General features: G+C 37.4%; 1 protein-coding gene across 3 annotated transcripts in view; it reads left to right on the top strand.

Annotated features, from left to right (window-relative positions):
- Positions 1-25,433, top strand: part of DHX35 (DEAH-box helicase 35) — a 32,089-nt gene that overhangs the window by 5,344 nt on the left and 1,312 nt on the right. For 2 of the 3 annotated variants that reach the window (XM_075720989.1, XM_075720990.1), the window contains 17 exons: positions 795-899; positions 2,171-2,232; positions 2,772-2,841; positions 3,409-3,468; positions 5,495-5,607; positions 5,957-6,053; positions 7,141-7,299; positions 8,502-8,712; positions 10,436-10,560; positions 11,293-11,347; positions 16,470-16,565; positions 16,968-17,062; positions 17,703-17,780; positions 18,978-19,107; positions 19,824-19,905; positions 20,473-20,544; positions 22,826-22,937. In XM_075720989.1, the coding sequence (XP_075577104.1) occupies positions 795-899; positions 2,171-2,232; positions 2,772-2,841; positions 3,409-3,468; positions 5,495-5,607; positions 5,957-6,053; positions 7,141-7,299; positions 8,502-8,712; positions 10,436-10,560; positions 11,293-11,347; positions 16,470-16,565; positions 16,968-17,062; positions 17,703-17,780; positions 18,978-19,107; positions 19,824-19,905; positions 20,473-20,544; positions 22,826-22,937 (1,722 nt within the window). Of the gene's footprint in view, positions 1-794; positions 900-2,170; positions 2,233-2,771; positions 2,842-3,408; positions 3,469-5,494; positions 5,608-5,956; positions 6,054-7,140; positions 7,300-8,501; positions 8,713-10,435; positions 10,561-11,292; positions 11,348-16,469; positions 16,566-16,967; positions 17,063-17,702; positions 17,781-18,977; positions 19,108-19,823; positions 19,906-20,472; positions 20,545-22,825; positions 22,965-25,433 lie in introns of all 3 variants that reach the window. The other variant, XM_075720991.1, reaches the window with a different exon arrangement.

The raw sequence follows: 25,433 nt of genomic DNA on the forward strand, positions 1-25,433 counted from the left end.
GGTATGGTTTAGAATGTCACTCAAATGACTGAATGTAGCTGGCTCATGGAATTGTACTAGGACTAATGTATATATTGTGGAGTTTTATTGTGTCTTTAACTATTAAATGTCTTTGTAGCTTGCTGAAACCATGGCCTGATAATACATAATATTCTGTAGAATAAATCTGAATAACTCAAGACTTTTAGCTAAAGGAGCTATGGGCTTAAAAGTGGCCCTGGGTAGTACTGTTCCGAAAATTGTTGCTTCTTTCCGTTCTATGTCTGTTTTCTGGATAGAAGATTCTGCATTGTGAAAAGTACAGTAGCATCTTTATTTAAAAAAAAAAAAAAGTCTGAGTAAGTTCAGGGACAGATCAGCTTAACTGATAACTTTTTTCTGCATGCCGTATGCCTGTACTCTTTCCCTTTTTGCATGCCAACTGTGTTCTTAAATTGTACTCCTACAATTGCTGGTAGGTGGTCCTTCCACAGCGCTGTGACTGGTTGAGTGGCTGCCTTTGTAGGTCTGTCGGAGTACTTATCACAGAAAGGTACCTCTGTACCTTCTACCTCTGAGTAGAAGCAGTGTGAAACAGATTGATTAAGTTACACTAAAACATTTAAACTGTATTTACAACTTGTATGTTCAGTATGTGCCATTGTGTCGAACAGTATGCACTTGAACGAGAACAAATAACTCCTTGGAAGCACTAGCTCTGTCCCTGTTTTGATACCAGTTCTCTGAGAAAATAATGATACAATGAAGTAGTGTGCTGTGAGATGTCTCTTGTTTATAAGAATCTCTTTTCTCAGGTTGCAGGCCGAGTTGCTGATGAAAGAGGTGCAGTGTTGGGGCATGAAGTTGGATATTGTATTCGGTTTGATGACTGCACAGATCCACACGCTACAAGAATTAAGGTGAAACATGAACAGTATGTGGTTATGCTGAAAGGGTTAGCTGAAGCTCTTCAAGTACTTTTGCAAAATTAATGAGAACCTTGTGATGCCCAGTAAAGAGAATAGATAGCATTTCAGTTTTCCAAGGGGTTACCCCAAAAGTGTGCTTGAAATATCTGTGGCTATCCAAACCTTAATGAAACAAGTACGTGTTCTATTCTGCTAGTCTGGCAGCCACTGTTTTAAAACTAAAGGAGATTTTCAGGGCAGGTATGGCCAGATATTAGTACAGTGCTAGTGTGACCTGATACGTCACTCAAAGTCATAGTGAAAGGCTGCAGTGAATCACAGCTAAAATATCCTCACCACCCTAAATATAGATTTTGATTAAAAGCGCAGATAAAACATAAGATGAGTAGGCTAACTGGGAGTAATTTGATGTGGATTAAATTGCAAGCTTTGCAGCTGTTCTTTAGGGCTGTGAGCAATATTAATGTTGCATGTGTTGGTACAGACAAGAGTTTGCTTTAGTTATGCTGGCATAGCAATGATGATGAATGAGACAATTTACTTTTCGATTTTTTTTTTTTTTTCTGAGACTAGTAGCCCTTTTAAAGTGAAAGAAGTGGAGATGCTTGTTCATTAAATGCAACTGAAATATTTTTTTTTTGAGTGTGATGATTAATCATTTGGAGTTGGAAATCTGGAGGTTTTTACCTTGCGCACCAGTTCTTGCCTAGTTTGAGGCCACGGTTGGAGTCCCAGGTCAGACTACTGTTTGATGGCTATATAAAGCTGATGGGTTTCCACTGGCTAGTAGGAAGAAAGTGTTAAATTAAAATGTTGCATTTTGCTGAAATGTTAAGGCTTGTGTTCTGATCAGAAGTGTGTGATAGATATTAAGTAGCCTACTTTGAGAGGGTCAAGACTGGATTGACCACAGGATGTTATCGGTAGAGCAGATTTAGCCATGTTACAGACAAGAGTGAAAAACTTCTATTGCCATGTTCCAGTTTTTTTCTTTCTGTTATTTTCTTTCAATACAAAAATAACTAATTTTTTAAAAATCAATACTGATTAAAAAGCAATCACTCTGCTTATCTCTGGGCTAGCACTCAGAAATACATGTTTGGCTTCCATAGCTGATAATAGATCAATTTAATAGATCACTAGAAAATTAAAAGCAAGGAATAATTTAGGCAAAAGCCTAGAAAATCACCTTCAAAAATCACATGGGTAATCAAGACTGCTGTTAGGGTTTTTTTTACATTTTTCTTTGCATTCACTTGTAGTTTCTAACTGATGGTATGCTGGTGAGGGAGATGATGGCTGATCCTTTATTAACAAGATACAGGTAAGGAAACATGGAATGAATGCTTGCTGAAGTGTAATTTGGTAAACAACTGCATTTTGTTTAGACTGAGGTGTGGTTATTATAAATTAAATACCAAAAAATATGAAAAATGTTTTAGGAGTTTGAGTTCTTTATGTTGTAAAGACTGTTAAAAAAATCAACTGATCACTGCAACACCAAAACCAGCAGGATTTGGTGCTGTGGTTTTAGAACAAAAGGTAAATGGGTCTCATTGAGTCTGAATCGTTTCATTTACTTGTTTTAAATTCACTTTTTCTTTCCAATGCTAATCAAATTAAAAAAAAAAAAAATCAACAACAAACACAGGCTATTCTGGTGTCCAGAAAACCTCTGCAGTACAGTAAAGATAGACCTTTTTTCTTCCACCCCTTTCCAAAAGCTAGCCTGAATAAGTAGATGTAAACAGTAATAGTCCACCAGCAGATTTCAAATAATGATATTTCTAGAAGACAGGAAGACATAGGTTCTAGTGTTAGTCAAACCATTTCTGAGATCTTATCTTTCTGTTTTATTCACAGTGTTCTCATGCTCGATGAAGCCCATGAAAGGACTCTTTATACAGATATTGCCATTGGCTTACTAAAAAAGGTTATTTTTTCTAATGTACTCTGTAACTGTTTTCATTTTCATCCTTTTTGTTAAACTTCTGATCCTGATGGCTGATTAGTGAACCCATTTGAGAGAGGGTGATTTCTAGTTCCTCATTTATCCTACAGCCTATTGTACATACCCAACTATTTACTTTAGATATCTGACATTCAGGATCTTCTATTTCCTCCCCCCAAAGCTGAAATTTCTCATTAGATGATATTAGCAAAAAGGTAGTCTTCATTCTGCTGCTGCTAATCATTTGAAGTGATCTGATAGGCGGTGGTTGTTGACTTTCAACCTACAAAAGATCTGACTCCCACCAGAAATTAAGACTAAGCTCTAATGCTTACAGACTGAATGCCCTTAAAATGAATATATAAAACTCCAGTCATCGTATTATTAGATCTACGGGGTGATATGGGTGTTTCAGGTCATCAGCTGTCTTACAGTATCAAAGTATTTTTAAAGAGAAGTTACTGGTAATCTGGATGCTCTAAAACTTGGTTCTAGCTTTATATCTCAAAAACCAGTTTTTACTCTGGATGTTCTTTGTCTCTGTCCTAGGTTCAAAAGAAGCGTGGGGATCTTCGACTGATTGTGGCTTCAGCCACCTTGGATGCAGAGGTATAGCTCACAGATTTGTTTTGATGTAGAGTGAACTTAAGTGGCAGCTCCGCTTCTATTTATATACAGCTTCCTCTGTGCTGCTTGCTTCTTGTGAAGCATTGCTGCTGTTTGAGTGGTGAAGAAGGGAGGAGGGAGTGCAGGAAAAATAATCTGCTGTAGTTAGGATGCTGTGTTTGATTTTCATTTTGTATTAGCAAGCTTTTTTGGAAGTGAATTTAAATATGAATCTGCTTTTCATATATTTATGCCTTTTTCCCTCTTATTGGTGTTGTATAAAAAGATGTTCTCTTGGCTTAATCTATTCTAGTAAGAGACATTGGTTTACCTCTGTTTTGCTGATAGCAATAATTTGAGACAACCATAGATGGGTAAAAATAAATGATAAATGCGTAGATTTCATTTCAGTGGGATCTTACGAGTTCCCTGATTGACTTGTGGCATGCGGGAACTCATGTAACTTACTAAAAACATTGTTAATTTAATTTTGGGTAGGAACAGAAGAAATGCTCTCCTAGATGAGAGCAGTGTTTCATCCAGCCTGGTGTTCTGTCTGTAGCAGCAGCAGCAATAGGAGATGCTGTTTAGAGAGATCATGTGAGCCTGTCCACCTGCTGTGGGTCTGTTCTCTTTGAGCTGCTTCAGCATCTGCAATGGTTGTAATGGAGATACTGGACAGTATGTTCCTGCTGTTTCCTTCTAGTATGTTTTTATGGACCTGCTGTTTGTTAATTTGTCTTTGAATATGCTTGATGAAGCTCTAAGTCTCCAGGACATCATGTGAGAGCAATTTTCAGAAGTTTACCACCTGCTATGTAATGAAGTACTTTATTTAATTTCTTTTAAACCTGTTAGTTTCATTAAGGACCTCCTAGTTCTAGTAGAGTGGGATTTTTTTCTTTTTAAAAAACCGAAACATACCCCCCCCAAACCAGTTTTACATTTACTTTATCTGTCACCTTTGATTCTGTAAACCTCAGCTGTGTGTCTTCTCAACCTTCTGCTCCCCAAGCAGAGCCCCAGGCTTTTCAGTCTCTCCTCCTAAGGCAGCTACTCCGTCTCCTTTATCATGTTCATTACTTTTCTCTGTACTTTTCCTAACTCCACTGTGGCCTTTATGAGATGTGGCGGTGGGAGCTTGCGTGTAGCACTGAAGATGCAGGTGCACTGAGATTTCCTTTAGTGGCGAATATCATATGCCATAAATCTTGATAGTGTGCTGTGCTTTGGTAGTACTTCCACTGCTATGTATTCTCTACGTTATATTAGATAACATTACAATACTTTCCCTTTGCAAAATTTTAACTGCCAGAAATCACACGGTTCAAATAGTTTACAGTTAATGTAAAAATAAGTTAATAAGAGCAAAATGATTAGTAAGACTATATAAACATTTGTTTAAATACACAAAGTTTATGGTATCTCTATAATGGTCATAAAAGTTGAGATGGATTATTTGGGTTCTTAATGTTCATTCTTTTGCTATTACGTATGGCAATAAATCTAAATTTATGAAGGTGTCTCGCAATGTGTAAATCAAAACCTTACATAAATCAGCCTAACTCTGCTTTTTCAAAGTGAGATCTTGGTGTTCAGTTAGAGCTGTAAAATTTACTTACTCATCCAAAAATGGATAAGAATATGCAAGACCTACCCAAAACTTTTAGGACCAATCACTTCTAAGTTTTTCTTAACCTTGACTTTGCTACTGTTATAGATCCAATAAAAAGTTTATGTATCTGCTTTTTCCAACTATATCAACTCATCTAATTAATTTTACTACCTCTTTTCAATCTTTGCTTCTCAAAGTAATAAACATGCCAGACAGGGTATTTGTGCTAAATGCCTGAACCCCAGACAGAATGGAAGGCAACAAAATCAAACTTTAAAATTTTTAAATTGGCACTGTCAAATTTATGAAGAAAACATCCAAGTAGTAGTAACTTAACTTCTTCATGTCTATAGGTTTCTCCCTAAATTCTTTGAAGTATCAAAGTTAAAGTGTTTTTTTTTTATTTTAATGTAGAAATTCAGGGATTTCTTTAATCAAAATGATACCGGTGACCCCAGCAAAGATACCAGTGTGATCCTTACTGTCGAGGGGAGAACGTTTCCAGTGGACATCTTTTACATACAGAGGTGTGTTCCTGTTTGATCTTGTCAGTGGTGATTAGGAGAGTGTGCAACTGTGGTATCATTTTGTCTAGGTTAGAGCTCAGAAATTGCCAGACCAATGGTAAGGAGGTGTAACATTCAATTTGGGAAACATTTGGATATTGCTTGTAGCAGCAGACTGGTTTTAAGCTTACTGTAGTGTAAAGGAGACAAATTAATTGCTGAAGGCTGATTCCCAAGGATGCATTATGAACTAAATGTAGTATGGCTGATGTACAGTGTTCAAAAGCTAGCTCTTTATTTGTTCCTTATGGAAGTGAGGAGTCTGTACCTATTTTTCTGCTAATGTCTCTGCTATTTTCTCTCCCCGTAGTCCTGTTCCAGACTATATAAAATCAACTGTGGAAACTGCAATGAAAATTCACCAGATGGAGAATGATGGTGATATACTGGCATTTTTAACGGGCCAGGTATAGACATAAGCAATTTTTTTTGCTTTACAGCACTGTATTGTGGGCTTTGTGAAGCCACCTCAGTCTCCTGCTTTCTTGAGCTGTGCTAACTTTAATCTCACTAAAGATGATAAATATTTCTGCATTGATGGGAGCAGAATTAAGCCAGTCTGAAAGACTCTTAGAAAATGTAATTATGGTCTGGATTTATCAAAACTAGTGATGGATGATAGTTTTTCTCATTTAATGCTGTATGCTTTTGGCCTTGTTGATAAGTGGAACAGTATGTGTTTTTTTGCTACTAGTCACACCTATGAAGTTGGCAGTGAGTCATCATTAATAGTTAAGGCAAATGGAATTTACATTTGTTAGGCTTAACATCTGAAGTCTTTGACAGAAAAACAAATTGCTGTGAGACAAGAATTTACTAGTTTCTTCTGCTCTATTTATACCTGTCAGCTCACTTTGCAGCCAAGAAGAGTAAATGGAAGGTAGCTTATAATTTTTCCAGTGAGGAGCTACCTTGAAGAGCTTCAATAACATCTTGCATATTTTCAAAATAAATTCTTCATCCCCATTATTGATTTGACTTTGAAAGAGTGAACAACATCGTGGCAACGCGGTCTGAAGGCTTTGTGGTCTGTGTTTTTTTAAGAGTGAGATGCCACAGTAGATCTCTGAGATCAAATGTGAAGTTGAGCAATAAGTGTTGATACTGTTACTGTGTAATTCCTGATCAAAACACACAGCATTCTGCACAGTCAAAATAGATTGACCTCCCATTTTGCTCTCACAAGTTGAGATACACGGGGAAAATATGCCTGCTTGTTCCTGAACTTTGTTCAGTCCTTCCCTTGTGATTTTTCTCATGTGTGACATTGTCTCAAATAACAATGAACATAAATATTTACATATATGTTTATTATTAATAGCAATTTATGTAAGAGTATTACAAAATTGAGGGACCTACTCAAAACATCCTGGAGCTTGAACAACTGGAATTATAGTTGGATTATTTTGGTGCATTTTTTGTATATAGGTGACAAATATGTGATATTAAAGTGAAACCTCTCTCATTCTGTCCCCTACCTTTCTCTGGCTCTAGGAGGAAGTGGAGACTGTTGTTTCTATGCTCATAGAACAGGCTCGGGCCCTTTCTCGCACTGGAATGAAAAAGCACCTCCGTATTCTCCCCATGTATGCTGGGCTGCCTTCCCCTGAGCAAATGAAAGTGTTTGAGAGAGTTTCTCACAGTGTCAGGAAGGTAAGGCTGTTGAGTATGTCTCAGTTTCTACCACCCAGAAGGGTGTCCGCATTACTCAGATTGTATATATCAGGTTCACATCATGAGACTATTGCAAACGCTTAATGAGGGAGACTTTCTGCGTCTCCTAACACCGCCTGTCAGTTTTCAGACTGTGAACCAAGAACGTGTTCTCTGGCTTCCCTTTTCATCTTTGTTCAGTCCTAGACATGTCAGTTCCAACTCTCCTGTCTACCTCATCAACTTCTCAATTTTAAGGGTACGGTTTTATTTCTTTTTGTGCTCTAAGTATCTATGGCTGTTTCCTGCCAGTAATGGAAAAATTAGTGACAGAGTGTGTAAGTGTTCTATTTTCACCTAAGAAACAAGTTAAAACTTACTTGGGTTTAGTAGAAAAAAGCTTTTTCTTGACTTCTGCAAGTCTTGTTCGGATATTTAATGTCAGAACTGTGTAACTGGTCATGATTAGAGCTTTCTGCTTAGGCAGAGCCTCTGTTGGGGCTGAGATAAGCTGACAGAATTACACAGGGGTGACATGTTGTAATTCTTGTGCCTGCTGGAGTCTAATAAGTAAAATTGTTCATCTGGTGTTGGAGAACATTGAGTATAAATACTTCTTTTCTCTCCAGCATATGACATTAGTCAATTAACTTCCAAGATGTACTTTTTTAATTTCAGGTGAAATAAGGATTAAATTTCCCTCTGTCGTCTGGGAACAATTATTTTTTTTAATATTTTAGGACATATATGTAAGTGTGTCTCTGCAGGAATACTGAACATGGAATGCTTCATCAACTCTGTTCCCCTCCTATCCCCTGCCTCACTCCAGTGTTACAAGTAACAGTTCAATGTAACCGAGAAGCAGAAAGAAAATATTTTTAGCTTGCTACGTAAGAACACAATTTACAGCCAGTTAATGTTTTTCTCTGCAAACACTGCCAAGTACTTCTTTTATGAAGAGAGAATAAATTTGAATAAGAAAGTGATTGTGAAGCTGTAAAAACTGGGCTTATTTCAAGCTGACAGCTCTTTCTGCTGCATGTACTGTATCCTTTTGTACTCTAGAGTGTGTTTGCTGGAACTGTCATAGCTGAGATCTTTCACGTGGCTTGTATTGGGATCCTGGTGCACTGATGCTAGGGCTTGATAGTGTAATTGAGATTGGGGAGTTCACAGTATCCTCATTGTTTCTGTATCTGTAGGTGATAGTAGCCACCAACATTGCTGAGACCTCCATCACAGTTCACGGAATTGCATTCGTAATTGATTGTGGTTTTGTGAAGCTTCGGGCCTATAATCCCAAAACAGCCATCGAATGTCTTGTGGTGGTACCAGTGTCTAAAGCTTCGGCTAATCAGAGAGCAGGACGTGCAGGACGGAACCGCTCTGGAAAATGTTACAGACTTTATACAGGTCAGTAATTTGATGTGTAGGGAAGGTGAACTTGCTGGTGCGACTTCCATTTTGCTTTTAGTGTTAGATTAAGGAGAACAAAACCATGTTTTTTCTTTCAGTGAGAGATAGAAATTTCCCTTTGTTATTCCTCTGGCTTATTTAGAAATTCATTGTTCATATGTGTTAAGCATTGGAAACTCAATCCTTTTATGAATCAGAAACACAAATTGAGCAGGGTAGGTACTATGAGATTGGTAGCAATTGCAAACCTGTAATGTTAATGCAACTCATACAGTGGTGGGTCTACTAAGAAGTTTATTTTTTAATGATTTTGGTTTCTGAGCAATTTATAATACCCACCTATGATGCTCTCTTCTGTGACTAAAGTCTCCTTTAGGTTGTGCATCTAACAAAGGACTTCTGGAAATCCTTCAGAAAGCTGAAGGAAAACTTTTTGTGGCCCGTTTTTCATAGGAATAGGTGCCAACCCCAAATGGATCTCATGAATCAATGATCCTGGTACTGTACAAAAACTACGGTTACAAATAAATCTGTTGGCCACCCAGCAGTGTTCAGAAAGCTGCAATTTAACTGTCGAAGTTATCAGCTGTTTAATGAGAAAAGCCTTTGCAGTTGAGCACTGCCATCGCTTATGTGCCTGAGGTTCCCGCTAGTTTTACTGGAGCTTTGAGACTTAGAGAGATGAAGCATATCTTTTAAAATGTGTGTGTGCTTGCCAGCAGTTGTCACATTAAACAAAGACATGATTTATTCTCTAAACTTTTGTGTCCAGTGAAGAATCAAGAGTGAATGTCTGCTGCATAATATATCAAGCTGACATAGCTTTTTAGGTATTTTACTGGAGAAACCGTGACCACACTGAAGTTACTTTTGTGTGCCCGAGAGCTGGCCTAATGGGTGCCTTAAGAAACATTTTAAATTCCCTTTTAAAGTACACCGAATGACAAAAGTAGACAAAAGGTACCCTACCTTTGTCTTCGTGAAGGTTTGAGATAGAACAGACAAAGAAGAGGGTTCTGTCTAGAAATTAGAATAATTCAGGTAAAAATCTCTTGTCTTCATTTGGAGTTTTAGAGCAACACAGGGATGTGTGTGTGACTGTGTCTTTTTCTTTACTGCAGAAGAGTTGGTTAATGAAAGGTACAGGAATTTTGACCTTGCATGAAGTATTTTTCTAGACTTAGACTTTATAGTGATTGTGCTTTATAAAAGGCATCACCAAATAAATTGTTTTTCAATCCGTAGTCATTATTTTAAATATACTTTTTAAAACCTCATTTAATTTGAGTAGTTACTGAAAATAGTATTTTTATACTGAAGGCATGCTGGTTTTGAACTTTTCCTTGTCCCTTCTTTAAAAAAAAATGCTTTTTGTAGTATTGCACACTGCCTTCTATTTTCTGATTAAAAATATTAAACAGAAGAGAAATAAAGCATTTCCAGATTTCTGTGAAGAACTTAAAACATTTCAGATTGAAATGTGGGTGGGTCAACTACAGAATCAGCAATTAGCTAAAACCATTGAATTTTCTGTTTAAATTAAAGTATCTTAAAATAGAGTAATTGGAGAAAGATCATCTTTGAGTTAGAATTCTTTTGACACCTTTAAGTATTCATACTCAGGAATTTTAGCTTGAAACGGGTACGATTCTATCATGTTGACTGCATACAGTAGGAGTTGAAACTCAGTCCCAAATTGCTTTGTTTTCTCCCGCAATAGAGGAAGACTTTGAGAAGTTGCCGAAGTCCACTGTTCCCGAGATGCAGCGCAGTAACCTTGCACCGGTCATCTTGCAGCTGAAGGCTTTGGGAATTGACAATGTGCTGAGGTTCCCCTTTCTTTCGGTGAGTCCTAGGCTGTAAAGTCTGCCATCTTTCCTTAGTGTGAAGAAAGATCACTAGAGGACTTGTTGATAACCCACAGAACCATTAACCAGTAACCATTGTCCTGTTAAGTTGGAAAGCATAACTTAGTGACAGCTTAGAAACAACGACTGTTTGTATTCTAGAGTTTGCTCTTAGAAGTGTTAAGAAGTCGGGAAAGGCCTAGAAAGACAAACTCCGAGATTCTGCAAAACTGTAACTGTAGTCCCTTTGCACTGAATTTATGAAGAAAAAGGAAAAAAAAAATTGGTACCTACAGAACTAAACCTGTGCTTGTCTATCTTGTTAAAAAGAGCAGTACCAATTTTTAGATTTGCTTTCTGTAAAGTTTCTAGCTACTCTTGTATTGATGTGAAAAACTAACATTGTAGCATTAAATGAGAAAGTTAAGTAATGGTTCTGATCACCGCTGGCATCACTGTTGGACAAAGCAAGTATGCCTTTTCTAGCTCGGGCCTTGAGAGCATCATAGTGATGATGCTGAGCCTGTTGAGATAGTTCTGACTCACAGCACTGGTAGTCAGTGGACGGGTGATAGAAAGAGCCTGAGAGCTCTTTCTTCATTTTGCATAAGTAGAAAGGTAGGTAGTTAGAACTTCAGAATTTTGCAAAAGAGGAAGATCTAAGCATTTCTGTGAAAACTCGTGTGTTCTATGATGATAACTTTAAACAATGCACATTTTTATTTCACAGCCACCTCCTGCACAGTCAATGGTGCAAGCTTTAGAACTGCTGTATGCTTTAGGAGGTGAGAACATTATGCTTTGCTTTGTTTATAGTTATGTTACAGGAGTTATGGAAAAAATTGTTAATTTGGATTTGGTGATTAGATGGGCATTAATCAAACTTGCATTTGAGAACTGTGCTTTGAGAAAGAGGAAACACGGCTTTGACTGGTGGAAGCTTTTTGTTGGTGTGTTTTTAAAGTGTACGTCGGTCACCTCTGAATTTACTTTCTTTTCCTCTAGTTATTTCAGACAGGTAAGGAAGCAAAAGGCAGCGATAACTTTCTGGAAGGAATTAAAAATCTATTGCATAGAGTATAAACTAGAATTAACTGTTTAGATTGGGCAAATGTGTATTTTATAGCTAGCTTCTGTGTATTGCGTTGCATCTTCATGGGAGGAACCAGCTATTTGTCCTTGCTAGGAACAGGGCTCTGAGCTGATGAGGGTGTTGGCTTGATTCTCTCGGGCAGATCCTCTGAGTTTCTTCAGTCCTTACAGAGTGGTATGAAGATAAAAACGGAGCTCGAATGCTATTTAAACCAGTACATGAGTTAGACTCTAAATTTAACTGCATCCAACTGGATAAGTTGTTAGATACTCAAGCTCTTAGTGTGGTGATCTTTCATTTTGTGTTACCGTGCCAGTGATGGAAACACGTAGCACCTGCAAGTATAAACCAAGAAAGTTGAAATTAAAGATTTGACATCTCTTTCACAATCAGACTGATTGTAATAACCTAGAATTTAGCAAGCTTAATATAATTGTTACTTTGTTTATTCCTTGGTCAGATTTTAAAAAGTGTAGTGTATCTATTTTAAATTTTTCTGTTAGCATGTTACATTCATTCTCTGATCTTGATGCATGTGCAGCAACTCTGCCTAAACATTGTAAGTAAAATCTGATGCTTGAATTTGGGAGAGGCCAGTCACTGGATGCTAGAATTAAACCCAACAGAGCATGTGCTTCCCGATGGCTTAGCAAAGCAAGTGTCACACATTGATTTTCAGACCTTCTCATTGATACGATTTTGAAGGTATGACTGACAAAAGTTATTAAGAGCTAATCTAATTATAATTGTAAAAATGGGTTCTAGTCTGTGTCTCTGCTCTGAATGTAGCATGGCTTATGACTAAAAGACTGCACCTCATGTAGTGTAGTGCTGTTGATGTTAGTGTTGTTGGTCCTGCAGCTGAGGCAAAGTTCAAACCTGCAGCAAGTCAAACTGTTCTGATTCTGTTGTGAATACATGATGCAACCACTAACATTCACACACCCCGCCACCCCGATCATCCTAAAGGCAGCACATTTCCTCCTGGATGAATTGGAACTACGTTTCTCACACTCAGTGTCTGTGTTTCAGTGTGCAGCCTGCTTGCTTTTCATGCTTTTAAATGCATAGGAGCTCATTTGCATGCAGCTCGCAAAGAGAGTCTGCTCTAGTTTTAGTATTGAACTTTCTGGTTATGGACAAATGAACAGACACACACAAACTTCTAATGAAAAGAAGAAAAAGCTGGTCCAACAGACCCTGAGAGCATAATTCAAAGTACTTTTCTACTATTTAGCTACTTAATAGAATATCTTTTTTTATTATGGAATTTCTAATCACAGCTTGTTCTCAAATTCAGTAAAGAGTCTGAACAATGCTCTTAGTCATATGATTTAGTTTTAGGTAGTCCTGCAAGGAGCAGGGAGTTGGAGTCAATGATCCTTATGGGTGGGTCCCTTGCCACTTGAGATATTCTGTGATTCTAAATATGTTCATTTTGGTTTTATTCATTATGCGGCTGTTGGATACCTATAACACTGAAATCACACTGTAGTGATATTTTTATACACAGTTTTCAATTTCTTTTTGTTGTGGTGAGTGGAATGTATGCTGTCTAATTTTATTTATAGGAAGAACTGTTATATTGTTGGTTTTTTGACAGCTATTTAATCTTTTTGAATGCAACATACTTAAACAAAACAGAAACTTGGCACAAGAACAAGTAATCAAAATGAAACTATGTTTGACTTTAACTCAGTGTTTATAGTTAACTGAAAGTTAACAATATTTGCTTCATAATGTAAACATGAGGAAAAGAATAGTGTAAAGGAGATTGTGTAAGTTTTGGAAGCTTCCAGAGGCTTGTGGCTGTTTTTACATCACTTACAAATGCTGTTTTGTAACTTGTGGCAGTCTGCTCTCTTCTTATTCTCATGGAGCCGTAACTCTGCTTGGCCATGATTTTGCTCTGTGCTGATTCAGTTCCATCTTGCAAAGGAGGGTTTCACTTAAGGCACTTGGTTCTTGGCAACCTTTTCAAGCTTGGAACAAGGACCTTCATAGTGGCTCAGAAGCATGTTGCAAGGATGAATTATGAATTCACAGCCAAAACCACCTTAGGGAAATGGAGAGGAAAGGTCAATAAACTCACTGATTAGTTGTTTGATGTTTTGGCAAAAGCGTTATGCTCATGGTAGCTTTACAGAAAAGTACAGAGCTGTTACTCTCTCGGCTGCCCGGATTTTGTAGCAAAGCAGAGAAATGCTGATGTTGGTGTTTAAGATGGAAAGAAACCTGTGTGTGTGATATACAGATTCGCTCTTCAATTTTTGCTGAAGTTTAAGGTTTTTAGGTGGTTTATTATGGAGATTTTATAGAAGTTGCAGAGGTGAAGCTGCCCAAGCGTTTGCAGGTGCAGCATGGATTAAATTTCTCTTATGCAAGTATGAACATGTATTTCATCATTTGCATTGTAATAGCATGCAAATGCGCAGTTTAGGGTCAGGACCCTATTGTGCCAATGCTGTGCCAAAAGAGTAACTTGTGCAGAGCAGACACTCTTAAGGTTGAGATATTTCTGTTGAATAAACACATCGCTGTTTTTAGACTGATTATTTTTACAGTCATGCAAACTGATTACACAATTCTCAGCCTTCTCCTTTGATGCCCCTTTGAAAGTCTGAGTTGTCAGTTGGAGCTTATTGTTTTTAACTGTAATTTAGGAGGTAAAGAAGCAGGTAAAAAGTGGCTTTATTTTTAGCTTTATTTCAGAGCCAAGATTTTGTGGAAGGTTTGTTTGTAAGTGGTTGCTTGTCAGAAACAACCACTCTACCTAAGTTTAAAATAAAGTATTTTAATCCCGCAGTCTGTCACATACTAGTGGTTGTTACTTGAAACCTTTTAGTGCCACAGTACTTGAATAATCTCTCCTGAGCGTGTTCAATCAAAATCTTTGCAGTTTCTTTTTCTCAGTTCTCCAATTTACGATATATATGTATAGATATGGATATAGTGGTTGCTTCCAAGATTATTTCAAGGAATCTTTTACCTATTCCAAACTAGTACCCATTGCAGGCTTTTTGTGTATATTCAGGCTTACCGCAACAAAGACATCTGTGCACAAGCTATATGTATATCCATGCAAAATTGCCTTGAGATTTGTAGGATTCAGCAGAAGCCAAAGGATTTTGGCTTGATGCACCTGTAGAAAGTTAAAAAGATGGTAACTTCTCCTTTTTCCTACTTAGGAACGCAGTTATCTTTCTGTAGGTAAAAGACAGTGTATTCTAAGCTATTAATTGTGGTAGCACTTAAACTTCTCGTTGCACTGGTCAAATGAAAGCTATCATACCTTAATTTTTCCAGTTTCTGTGACTTTATGTTTAAATATATTACTTCATCGTTTCACATAAGCTGACTTTTGTACCTGTTTCTGAGGAAAATACTATGACATTATGTGAAATACCTGTTAGGTTTTGTTGAACAGTGTAGGGGTGTGGTGAGCAAATTACGACATTGTCATAGTAAGTGAGATGATAATATATCAAATAATAAAGGAAAGTAAATACTTGATAGAGGTATCTGTGGTTTTAGATATGCTGACATGAGTTATAGGAGATCTCATTCCTTCACTTGATTTGTGGTTTCACTTTTCTCTGTGAAACGTAGCTGAAGTACAACTGTGGTTTTTTTGCCACCACACAGTTTGAGAAATAATATGTTTATATAATGCATGGGCCACAGTTGCGTTTCCTCAGTCCACTCTGCTGTGGTTATTTATGCAATCTGCAGTGCCCCAAAGTCCTATTATTGGGCTCTTGTTTAGTTCCTCCTTGTGTAGCTTTTCTCTTGTGCTCTGCCTCCTTGTTGTACCTCATACAACTTGGCTTGCTTGCAGTTTTCTTTTCTCTTTCAGTTCTCACTCTTGGCTGCGTTTCTTATTGAGCTCTTTTCTTCCTATTGTTTCCTGTGTCTGTATTCTTTTTTTTTATTGTATTTCCTATGCCTTCTTGCAAAGGAAATGCTTTTCCATTTAAATTTTTCCCTGCAATTCCAGCACAGTGCTCTGGATTAGAATATGACCCGGTGCTTTGTATGGGTGAACCTTACTGCAGGTGTTTGACTGTAGGAAGCCATACAACTGAAATGGTAAATGTGCAGGGTTGCTCAGCGATAACTAGGAATTGAAAAGCAAGCTGTCATGCCTACCTCCTGTGCCATCTCCAGTAAAAAGGTTACAGTTGGAACACAGCTGACAGTTTAGTTACGGATGCATGAGACAGACTAAACTGCAGAGAATCTTCATCAGCTGTACATTTCTAGTTTAGATTATATTAAAGTTAAATTATTTTCCTCCGTGACCTAAGCAGATGTGACTCAGAAAAATGACACCCTAACCCCCACCTCCCCCAGCAGTGCTTCCTGTTTCTATAGTGGTGCCTGTTCCACAATTATGCCCTTTTTTTAATTCTCATCAGGACTCCTTCTGCTTCCCATCACCATGAAAAAAGATGTTGCTACATACTTAAAAAGGAGATGCATGAGTCTAACAGCTAATAGGTATTCTGGCCATTACATTGACTTTGACTGCAGGTTTTCTAAATTGGTAGTAGCAATGGAACTTGGGCAAAATGAAGAAACTAGTGTGTTCAAGTATGTTTAAAAAAAAACCCCAAAAAACAGTGACCCATAGGAGAGTAGGTGGATATGAAGAGGCTCCTTTAAGCTTAGTTTAATACACGTTCAGCAATTCTTACATGTATTTGCTATATCTTAGCTCTTAATTCTGCTCTTTAGTACACATTAAATTCCTGAACAAGAGTTTCTGTGCTACTTCTGCCTGTATCACAGCTATATTTATTAATATGCTTTAGGTTTGGATATGCACTGCCGTTTAACAGAGCCTCTTGGAATGAGAATAGCAGAGTTTCCTTTGAATCCTATGTTTGCAAAGATGCTTCTGGAATCAGGTAGGAGGGAAAAAAAAACAGGGCTTTTTTCGTAGTCTTGTGTTGAGTAGAGGATATTACCTCTAGTGATTATAGTGTAGTATTAGACATTTGCTCAACTTGAAACAAACTGTCTGCTTCATCTTGGTATAGTGTATAGTGAAAAGAATTGGTTAAACTCATGGACCTCTCTAATAAATAATAAGTCTAACACATTTAACACACTAATTAAGTCTAACACATTTGTCTTTTAAGTTTTGCGTTAAAAACATTTACTGTTATACTTAAAAAACATCCAGTTTAGGTATTTTGGGTTTATGTGCTATAAAAATATATTCAGCTTCTTTTCCTCTTTATTCTATATGGAGATAAGTTGAATGGAAGAAGTATTTCCTTTACTGAATTTCTCCACTTACTCCTCAGGAAATTTTGGCTGCTCCCAGGAGATTTTGACAATTGCTGCCATGATGCAGATTCAAAACATCTTTGTGATCCCTCCAAATCAAAAAGCTCAGGCTGTAAGTTTGGTCATGTTGGTCATGTCTCATTTTCCTTTTGTTAGTTCCACATTTCTGGATTTCTGCCAGGTATTCTACTGACAGCCATTGCAGAGTGCAGGTTTGTATGAAAATGAAGTAAAGTCTTGGACTGTACCTATTGGTTATAGGTAAAAGAATAAACTGAGTAACAGTGGGAACCTTGGAGTCCTTTACTAGTGTTAAAAGCCTCCTTTTGAGAACCAGAAACACAAAGGGTTATAAACCAATATTGGTCAGCATAAAGGTTTGGGGCGGGGGGTGGGAGAAACCCCAAACAAAAAACCAAACCTCCCCAGACACCACTTCCTTTCAAGAGGAACAAAAAAGAAAGTATTAGGATGTAGGAAATTCTTAATAGGTAGCAGGAGCCTAATTTTAATGCATTCTTCTCTTGGATTTTGGGGGTTAATTTTCAGTTCATTTTATTTTAATTTCAGTTTTAAAAGTGCTTCTGAATATAGGTAGGCTAGTAAAATATTGCTGTTGCCTAGAGGAACTACGCTATATGGTAAGAGTTTTGACAGTCACCAGGAAATATGCGATGATGAGAACTGAGCGCATTGGGCATGATTTTTGCAAAAATCAATCTGCCTATAAAAATGTATTTCTTCTTCTCCAGGCCAGGCAACACAGAAAGTTTGCTGTGGAAGAAGGTGATCATCTTACTATGCTTAATGTTTATGAAGCCTTTGTCAAAGTAAGTCAGTTCAAGTGCATGTGGATTTGCAGGAATGGGAAGAACTTGAGGTCTTCATTTCTGATTCTGGAAGTTCTGGATATAGCATCCTCAAAGCTGGGGACTTACCAAGTCTATTAAGTGATAATTCTGCTTTAAAAGATATTCTGGTCATATTTTGCCACAGACCTTCTGTAGTTCTTCTGAACAGAGAATAGAAAAAACTGGGTTTGGGTACAGCATGGAAGTCTTATGGGTAGGCAACTGTATTTTCAAAGAGACTGGGATTTTTGAAAAGGCCTGGGAAAAACAGATATCCAAATTCTAAATGAAATTCATATTCTGGCATGTTTTCTATGGATGTATCTGAGCTTTGCTGATGATAAACTGCATCAAAATCTAGCAGGTTTTTGTTTGTTTTATTTTGGGTTTTTTTAAATTGCCTCATTGATCATCATATCCTCTTTTTCATTGATCTTAACTATCTACCCGATGTGTATCACCAATCTTAATAGTTCTTTGTAAGCTGAGGTTTTACTTAATGGTTTTGAAGTGATATACCTATTTGGGAGAAGTATATTTTGCTGGTATAAAGCACTTCTGTAATAATATATTTGCAACAGTGTTGTGTTGAAGCAGTGTAACCACTCAAGTGATTAAAAGACAACTTCCCTCTCCCCAGCCCCAAAGTAATCAGTCAGGCACCAACTGAAATTTTGCCATTTAAATTTTATATCTGCCTAATTCTCTTAGAAGCAGCCAAATGCAGAGGCTCTTGGAGTAAGTGCTGGCTTCTGGAGAAATAGTTCTTTGCAGAGAAGACCAGTGAAAACAGTTTACAGAGAAGGTTGTTTACATTTTGAGATTGAAAACATAATAGTTTATGATATGATACATTTGTATGTGTGTGAGAGAATGGAATGACTCATGCTGTTCTCTTTCACCACATATGAAGAAATGAAGCACATCTGTTTGAAAATACCCCATGGCATTTGTTCTGCTGCTATTTAGATGTTGTTTGAAACATGTTTTGTAGTTACTGGTGTTATGTGTCTCTGTTAGTTGCTATCTAAATAGGTAATTTTCAGGGAAAACTACAGTAAATATGTTGTAGGAGACAGAATAAAACAGAACAAGACTATGTGATCCAAAAGACATTGATTTTTGTTTTGCTCATGGTATTTCATTATAATTTTTTCTATTCTTCTCACTGTACAGCACAGCAAGAGCTCTCAGTGGTGTCAGGAACACTTTCTGAACTACAAAGGGCTTGTTAGAGCTTCTGTTGTAAGAGAGCAGCTGAAAAAGCTTCTCGTCCGCTTTAAAGTGCCAAAGAAGTCCAGTGAAGGTGAAAATTTTTTTTAAACTGTTGTCCAATACATATCGAAGGTAGTCTCCAAATTGCCAGTCTACTTCCTGGCAGAGGTTTTCTTGTAACCTTTGAAGTATTTTCTCCCTGGCCTAAAAATAATGTTAATTAAAACCAAATTTTTGTCATAAAAATGACTGTAGAAGAGCTTTTTAGCCCATTTTTACAGTTAATGTTTAGTCCAGTCTTCATTAGTTACATTTTCCAGGAACAGATTATCACCATTGATTATATATTTAATGGACAGATTTACCAAGAGTCATAAATAGGTCACCTTGTTCCCTCTTTTGACTTTTCAAAAAGCCATTTTTCTAGTATGTTCAAAATGATGTGCAGTCATTGGGATTTGATTTCCAGCAGTGCTGTGTGTACATAGATGCCATGACCTGTTCTCAGCACTCATCTCTAACTGCTCTGCCAAATCAGACTTCAATGCTTAGCTGTCACACAAGGTTGCTCTAAGGACTGTGAAACTATCTTCATGGAGATACCAGTGGCAACAGTAGTTTTTTTTTACGTAGTAATTTCGATTTGCTGTGAAATTGAAGTCAAAACAGATTTCAGGGTTTGTCTGCCTTCAAGCCTTTGCTATCAAAGCCTGATGCAGTGTGAAAAGTTGTATGAGATGATTAAGTGGAGTTTTAAGGATTTTGCCATTCCATTGAGTCATTTTACATAAAAATTCTTTTCTTCAGGTGATCCAGATCCCGTTTTGAGATGCATAGTTTCTGGATTCTTTGCTAACGCAGCTAAATTCCACTCTACTGGAGCTTACAGGTAAACATGTATAGCTTCATTACAACTGTTTAAAAGTTTAAAAGGTTTAAAAAGGTTTAAAAGCTCCGTTGACTGTATACATCTAAGTATAATCAACAAACATGCTTCTCTAGACACCTGCAATAAGAACACATAGCATTTGATTTACTAAATATTTGAAGTTTTGTATCTTCAAACTGCTTCAGTGTTTCTCTCTTCTCTTTGGCAAATATAAATAATTAGAGTTATTGATAGTGGGAAGCTGTTACTAATAGTAATTAGCTTGTGTTAATACAAGCAAGTACAGTGTCTCTGTTGTAGCACTCCCAGTGCACTGAATAAAAGCCTGAAACGCTACTTTTTCATTGTATGTAGATAGAACTCTTTTAGGACATTAAATTATCATTTCTTCTTTTGGCCAAGATTTAAACCTGGTTTCATCTGAAAGCCTGTTCATTAAATGCAAATGTTTTTAATTTGCTTCGTCTCTTTCATTGTTGCCTTTTAAACATTCTTACTGGGGATGAAAGGAACCAAATGTTAAGCCATAAATAGATGCACGGTCTGAAATAGTATCTTGCTTTCAAGGACTATCCGTGATGACCATGAACTTCATATCCACCCCACTTCAGTGTTGTATGCAGAGAAACCTCCACGTTGGTAAGTTAAAGCTGTCTTTACAAGACATTCTCAGCACCCATACATTTTCATGAATGACTTTTCTCCATCAGCGGAGGAATAGTTGTAGAAGGTCATGGCTTCCACAGAGAGAATTTAATTGGTATTTCCTTTGCATCTTTTCGTAGGCAGTATCCAAATAAATCAGGGAAATAGTGACGTTTAACTGTCAGAAAAAACCTGCAAAATTTGGAAAGCACAGTCGGGTGGCCTTTTTTTAATAGGCACCATCTTTTGCACTACAGATTGTTCTCTGAGTGGTCTCTGTACCTAGATAGAACTAGGATTAATTTACTTTTATTAAGCCTATTAAGTAAATGTCCTGTCAAATAGGTGCTGCAGTAATTGCAAATGGCTTGCTAGGAGAGGGCATACATGTCAAATGCATGATGCAAAAAGTTTGAGAGAAGTTATGGCTGACTAGCAGATTGAGGAAAGAAGTGGTTGTACTTTCATATTAGCTGGGATATTACAATTCCATTTGTGTGTCAAAGATGCTCAGATAACAATTAGAAATGTGTTTCTAACTACCAGGTCAGCATGATAAATATGATGTATTTGGACTCCTGTCCTTTTTTGCCTGTTGCTGAGACTTTGAAGGATAAAATTGGCCAGTGTCTTTGAATTTGGGCTCCTACACCTTTTGCATAGGGTTTGCAGAAGTGTAACTGATTGGAACTTAGCCATCAATTACATTGGCTCACAAAATAAAAATTAGTCCAGCTCACAAAGTAAAAATTAGTCCAGCTCACTTGTTCTTAACTGTACTGATTCTTCAGGGCTGAGTTGAGCAGAGTGTAGCTAAAGTAATTTTTGCCACTGAAACCAGCCTGATTCACTGCTGTTTTGCCAGTTATTTTAACCTCCTGCCACTGCTATTAAAAATAAAACACAATTTGTTTGAAATAGTAAAAAGAATACTTTGCAGATATACTTTTGAGATTTTCTAGCTTAAAGTAGAACCTCCTGAAAGAGGCTGGATTATGGGAGAGTGACAGACAGTAATAAGAATAAACTGAGAAGAAGTTAATCTGGAAAGAAAGCCTAGTGGTAGAAGAGTAACTGGAAGAATTCTTTGCTTCAGCACACTCCTCCTCCAGGGCTCAGCTTTTAGATGATGAGCACTCGGCATGGAACTTCCATCCCAGATCCTAGCCTTGGGCACTTCCAGACATATAGAAAAGCAGAACTGTAGACTATTTGCTGGTGGCAGCAGTATTGCTGGAGTTTTTGGGAATACTGATTCTGGGCTTAAATCTCTTTTTAGATCCCTGTGTTGCAGAACAGGCACAGAGCTGTCTTCCAAGGGCACGTGGTATTGCCACCGCCAGCGTAAAGACGCTGCTGCCTCATGGCATCCTATAAGATAGGAGTTTAACTTACTCAGCAACCCTAATGTCAGTGCTGCTGCTGCCTGGGCACCCATCCTATACTGAGGGCTTCAGTTCTCTGTCTGTGACAGGTCTATATAAATGTGTTCTCATTCTTCTGTTTTCCTCAGATTTCTCTTTAGTTGTATCAGCTGGTATGTCTCGGGCTGTATTTGTCAAAGAAGAGAATTTTGGACTCTTTCCTCTTTGCTTTTGAGAGCAACATACCAATTAATGAGAGACTACAAACATGGATTTACAGCTCTACTGTGTATAGAAGGCAGATAATGACTTACGGTTTTGGTGACTAGCCCTTCAGTGTGTGGGTTTGCGCTTCCTTGGTAAAAATGACTTTCCCTACTGAAGGGTGACTTCAGAAGTAGGTTGCTCATGCTGGCAGCAGGGGTTGAGTCCACATGGCTGTCTGTTTCTAGATCTCTTACCAGGAGACATTCTGGCAGTTAAAGCTGATTTCTTCCTCTAATCCTTATCTAGTGTGGCTGCAAAAAGGCACCAGGGATAGTCATGCTGTGATTTGTGCACTACTTGTTATGGGTCCAGGATTTTGGTCTTTTGACATCCTTCCTCATGATATCACAGAGTAACTAATCTCTCTTATCTGTTATGAGTCCCCCTTGGCCTTTTATACCTTGCATGCATATGTCCTAGTATGTGAAGGTGTTTTTAATGGCAGTCTAAAGGTTGTCTTAACGTAGACTACTCTGAACAACAACAGGGAAAGAGGTAAGAGACTGTATTGTAACTGAAAGACTCTCTTGTCACTCTGTAAATACTACCTCTGGCAGCATGTATGTGAAACTGTCTAAACAATCATCTCTCTCCCTCGTTGCTTTATAGCAAACACTATTTTTTTTCCCTTCCCTTTCTCCTAGGGTAGTCTACAATGAAGTCATACAGACTGCTAAATATTACATGAGAGACGTGACTGCTGTTGAATCTGCGTGGCTCTTGGAACTGGCACCTCATTTTTACCAGCAAGGAACGGTACGGAATCAGCATAAAGCCCAAACGGTACCATTGCTGTATTAGCAGCTCTTGTATCTGAACTTTTTAAGTGTTTATGTTTTGTTGTCTATTTAATGGTACAAAAATGAATTTGGTTTTGTTCATTGTAGTGGTTTTAATACAAAGAAAGAGGATAATATATTGATGCATGAAAGCTTTTTCCCTATTATCCATCCAACAGACATGATCTCAAAGTTACAAAATAGTGTATCATTCTGGTAAATGAAGCCTTCAACCATTTTGCATATGAATATAGACACTTGATAGCACTTCTCTGAGCAGCACTGCAGCTAGGCTGTGGTAATGCTTTGCACAATAATTTTGGAGGAGTCTTTGCATGCTTTGCAAATGTTTGTGCAAATCCTGAGCCTTTTATGAGCATTGATTATGTTTACTGCAAAAAAATCAGCTCTGATATGTTCAAACTTGAAATAGCAAAGAACAGCTGCTATTTGTGCAAACTTCTATTGCAAATTCTGTTGTGTGTGATATACCTACCTTTTCTTTACAAGTATCTTAATAGTTGTCACCCTCCTTTATCAACTCTGTCCCATGTGAATCCGTCAATCTAGACTTATTCACTGGTCATTCTGAGAACTGGATTGGTATTAAATATTATCTAAATGTTTGGTATGCTGGAGCTGTTGATACCACATTGCATGTAAATACTGTACAGGCAAGATTGCCAAATTGATCTTGCATGTAAATTTCCCATGGGAGAATAATAACTACGGAGTTTTATATTCTAAATTAGTGAAGTATTTCCAAAATTCTGAGAGAAAAGATGCACTTGCATATCAGACCTATGCAAAACAAGAGATCTGGTTGTGCGTATGAGCAGCCATGTTGCAAAAATGGCTGTTTCTGATTTATGTATCTGCTACGCTATTTGACTTTTCTGAGAATCTGGTGGGTTTTTTTCTTTCACTTCCTGGAAGTGAAAGAAAGGAAAGTTTTTCCTTTCACGTTTTGGAAAAAAAAAAAACCACTGTGGTGCATGGAGCATCTTAGGACGTACCTCTGTGGTTACAGTGTACAGCAGCATTGGCATCTGTCCATGTAATTGACTTGAAAGGGTTGGGTTTTTTTAATGTTGAGCTTGGATAATTCATCTCAGTTATCCAGACACTTACCATCTATAAATGCACTTACTAAGTAGCTGAATATTTTCTGCCTTTTTTTTCCTATAATGCATTTGACAAAGGCAGTAATGACCCCTGCAGGGTAGACCCCTGAGTCTTTAGCTACCGTTAGACATTCTGCAAGCGTGGTGTGAAGAGGAGATGAGCCAAAGTTCCAGCTGTATCGAATCTGCTCGTGGAATAATCAGTCCTTTTGACTCACATATTTACATCTTGTAACATCCCATACACAACACAACATAACATCCCATTATGATATGACCTCTCCATGGGCTCAATTTTGGGGTGAGGTTTTCCTTTAGGTAGGTGGTGTTGGGGAATGTGAGTCAATGCTTTTTGTAAGTGAAGAAGACTTATCTTGGATAATGCTACCTACCTGACTGAGAGAACGTGTTTTTCAAGGTAGTATTACTACTGTTGTAGCTATTCTGTGAAATTACATCCATTACATTACAACCTAATTTTTACTGTTGCCATCCCTTTGATTTGATAGAGATGAACTTAAGTTTGCATCATGACCTAAGCATTGCTTTCATTCTAAAATAAATGGAAGCTCTGGAGGATAGTGCTGATTTTGAGGAAAATTATCTTTTCCAGTTTGGTTAGTTATCCTTATCAACCAAAAGGCCTGGATGTCTTTATAAAATGTTTAAAAATTAGTAATATTCCTGTTGTGTAAAGCTTTGAATTATATATGTAAATTTTGAATAAGCAAGCCATTGCAAGACACACAAATTTATGCTAATTTATAGACATTCAGACCCTTTTTCTACTGAAGGATACATCTTTGTGCTAATTAAGAGATTTCTGAAATATGAGAATTTTGTTTTCCTGTATCAAGTTAAAAACAATTTACAACTGAATAGGATTCTGTGTGAAAAGATTTTCTTCTACAGCTCGATTGCAGGTCTTAGGACGTTCTTCATATTTTCATTCCACATTTTTGTAGGCCTCTTTCTTTAAGAGCATAGAGGTTCAAAGGTCCAATGCAACTACAGCTGCATTGTTAATACATTAGATAAAATCTTGTACTTCATGTATGTACTCCTGGTGTTTATGCACATGTGTTGCTGGGAGCGCGTGTCCCTTTCTTTTTTTACACACTGGCAACTTGCTTCCAGTGGGAAATTGTTCCTATGCTTGCAGTTAGTACAGAAGTACGAGAAGATGGTATTTTATACCAAGCCAGAATATCACTTTGTGATACATGTGGGTTTTTTTTATTTCATGTGTTTATTTTAGCTATATCAGTAACAGGTAGAGCTTGGGAAGGGTGGTCTTTGATATTTGTATAAGAAATGATTTAATTTGGGATTAAAGACTGAAAGCATTG

The sequence above is a fragment of the Pelecanus crispus genome, chromosome 14 (genome assembly GCF_030463565.1).
Source record: "Pelecanus crispus isolate bPelCri1 chromosome 14, bPelCri1.pri, whole genome shotgun sequence".
Lineage (NCBI taxonomy): Eukaryota > Metazoa > Chordata > Aves > Pelecaniformes > Pelecanidae > Pelecanus > Pelecanus crispus.